Source organism: Alexandromys fortis, unplaced genomic scaffold, assembly GCF_014885135.2.
Source record: "Alexandromys fortis isolate MF-2015 unplaced genomic scaffold, M_Fortis_MF-2015_v1.1 scaffold_76, whole genome shotgun sequence".
NCBI lineage: Eukaryota > Metazoa > Chordata > Mammalia > Rodentia > Cricetidae > Alexandromys > Alexandromys fortis.
In genome coordinates, this window is record NW_026067997.1 from 8,682,265 (window position 1) to 8,684,273 (window position 2,009).

General features: G+C 42.9%; 1 protein-coding gene across 1 annotated transcript in view; it reads right to left on the bottom strand.

Annotated features, from left to right (window-relative positions):
* Ccdc125 (coiled-coil domain containing 125) overlaps positions 1-2,009 on the bottom strand; it is a 44,393-nt gene that overhangs the window by 17,198 nt on the left and 25,186 nt on the right. Inside the window, exon 7 of the mRNA XM_050160377.1 lies at positions 987-1,064. Coding sequence (XP_050016334.1) covers positions 987-1,064 — 78 coding nt within the window. The remainder of the gene's footprint in view (positions 1-986; positions 1,065-2,009) is intronic.

Below are 2,009 nucleotides of genomic sequence, written 5' to 3' on the forward strand. Positions count from 1 at the left end.
AAAACAACAAAAAACACACAACAAATGGACTTTTTTTTTTTTAGCTCTCAGATACACTTTGATAAAGCTCACTGAACACAGCAAAGAAAGTTCAAATTATTTATGTTCAAAATTTGGTTGTAGTGAGCCCAGACTTCTCAGGGCCCATTTCTGCCCATGTAGACACCAGAAACTAAATTTACTTCTTGGAGTCTTAACCCAAATGGCCCCATCAGGGGAGAATACGATTTATGTAAGAAAATGATTATCTGTGATTATCCTAATTCCATGTCCAGTGAGGTGTTGAGAAACACGCTGACCCTGCCTGGGGCAGAGGACAAAAAAGGAAAAAGATAAAAAGTGCTGAATTGTCAGAAAGGCCGCACTTTACCCGCATGACAATCTATTTTAAAATTTATGTGTCCAGGGGCTGGAGAGATGGTTCAGTGGTTAAGAGTACTGGCTGCTCTTGCAGAGGACCCTGGTTCAATTCCCAGCACCCACATGGCCGCTCACAACTGTCTATAACTCCAGTTCCAAGGGAGCCAATACTCTCATACAGGTAAACCAATGTCCATGAAATAAAAATACATCATTGGACATGTCAGTGTCCAAAGGGAAAACCGTCAGAGACTGCAGAACTCCTTGCAGGAGAGTAAGCACAAATGAAACATCTGTTACCACACTAAGCCTAAAAAAATTATATCTAGGGGCTGGAGAGATGGCTCAGCGGTTAAGAGCATTGCCTGCTCTTCCAAAGGTCCTGAGTTCAATTCCCAGCAACCACATGGTGGCTCACAACCATCTGTAATGAGGTCTGGTGCCCTCTTCTGGTCATGCAGGCATACACGCAGAAAGAATATTGTATACATAATAAATAAATATTAAAAAATTATATCTAAATAGTATCAGATCATAAATAAATAAATTTAAATAAATAAATAAAAATAGATAAAAGTAAAAAAATATTATCAGATTGAGCATATCAATGCTATATTTGCAAATACCTTCTCCAAAGATCTCTTTTGTTCTATGGTTTTTTGAAGCACTGTCTGTGTGTGACTTGTGGCCTTGTCAAGCACTGCCTAAGAAAAAATAAAAATAGAGTCAGTAAAATTAAGCTTTAAACCCTCTTATTTGCATAATATATGAGCATATTCCTATATGCATATTTTTAAAGATTTATTTATTTTCAATACACATACTTTATTTTCAATGTCTGTGTGTCTGCATATAAATGTGTGCATGTGCGTGCTGGTGCTTGAGGGGCCTTTTTGGAAGGGGGTGTTGGACCCCTGGAGCTGGAGTTACAGGCAGTTATGAGCTACATGAAAAAAGAAAGTATTGCTGGGCGGTGGTGGCGCACATCTTTAATCCCAGGACTGGAAGGCAGAGGCAGGCGGATCTCTGAGTTTGAAGCCAGCCTGCTCTACAGAGAGAGGTGTAGGGCAGCCAAGGCTACACAGAGAAACCCTGTCTCAATAAACTAAAAAGGAGGAGGAGCAAGAAGGAGAAGAAAGTATTTGTTATGATTTCAGCCACAATAAGGCTGGCACTTCCGGGTTTTGGGGCCACGTATGGCTGCGTCATCCACGCATGACTCAGCTAAGCCCTTACACGCATGTGTGAGCCCCATCATTTGCGTATGACGTAGTCACGTCAACCCCCTGTGCACAGGCGCTAGGCAGCTTTTAAAAGCTGGAAGCGCTGTCTCCATCCTCCCCCACCCCTCTTTGCACACCAACCTCACCAGGCCTGTACACACCCCCTTAATAAACTCCTAAGCGGGTTTGTTGCCTGTTCTGCGTTTCCTTCTCACTCGCACCAGGTAATTTCAGTACTGACACATGCTTTAACATGATTGGACCTCAAAAGCACGCTAACCGAGCCGGGCGGTGGTGGCGCACTCCTTTAATCCCAGCACTTGGGAGGCAGAGGCAGGAGGATCTCTGTGAGTTCGAGACCAGCCTGGTCTACAAGAGCTAGTTCCAGGACAGGCTCCAAAGCTACAGACAAAAAAAAAAAAAAAA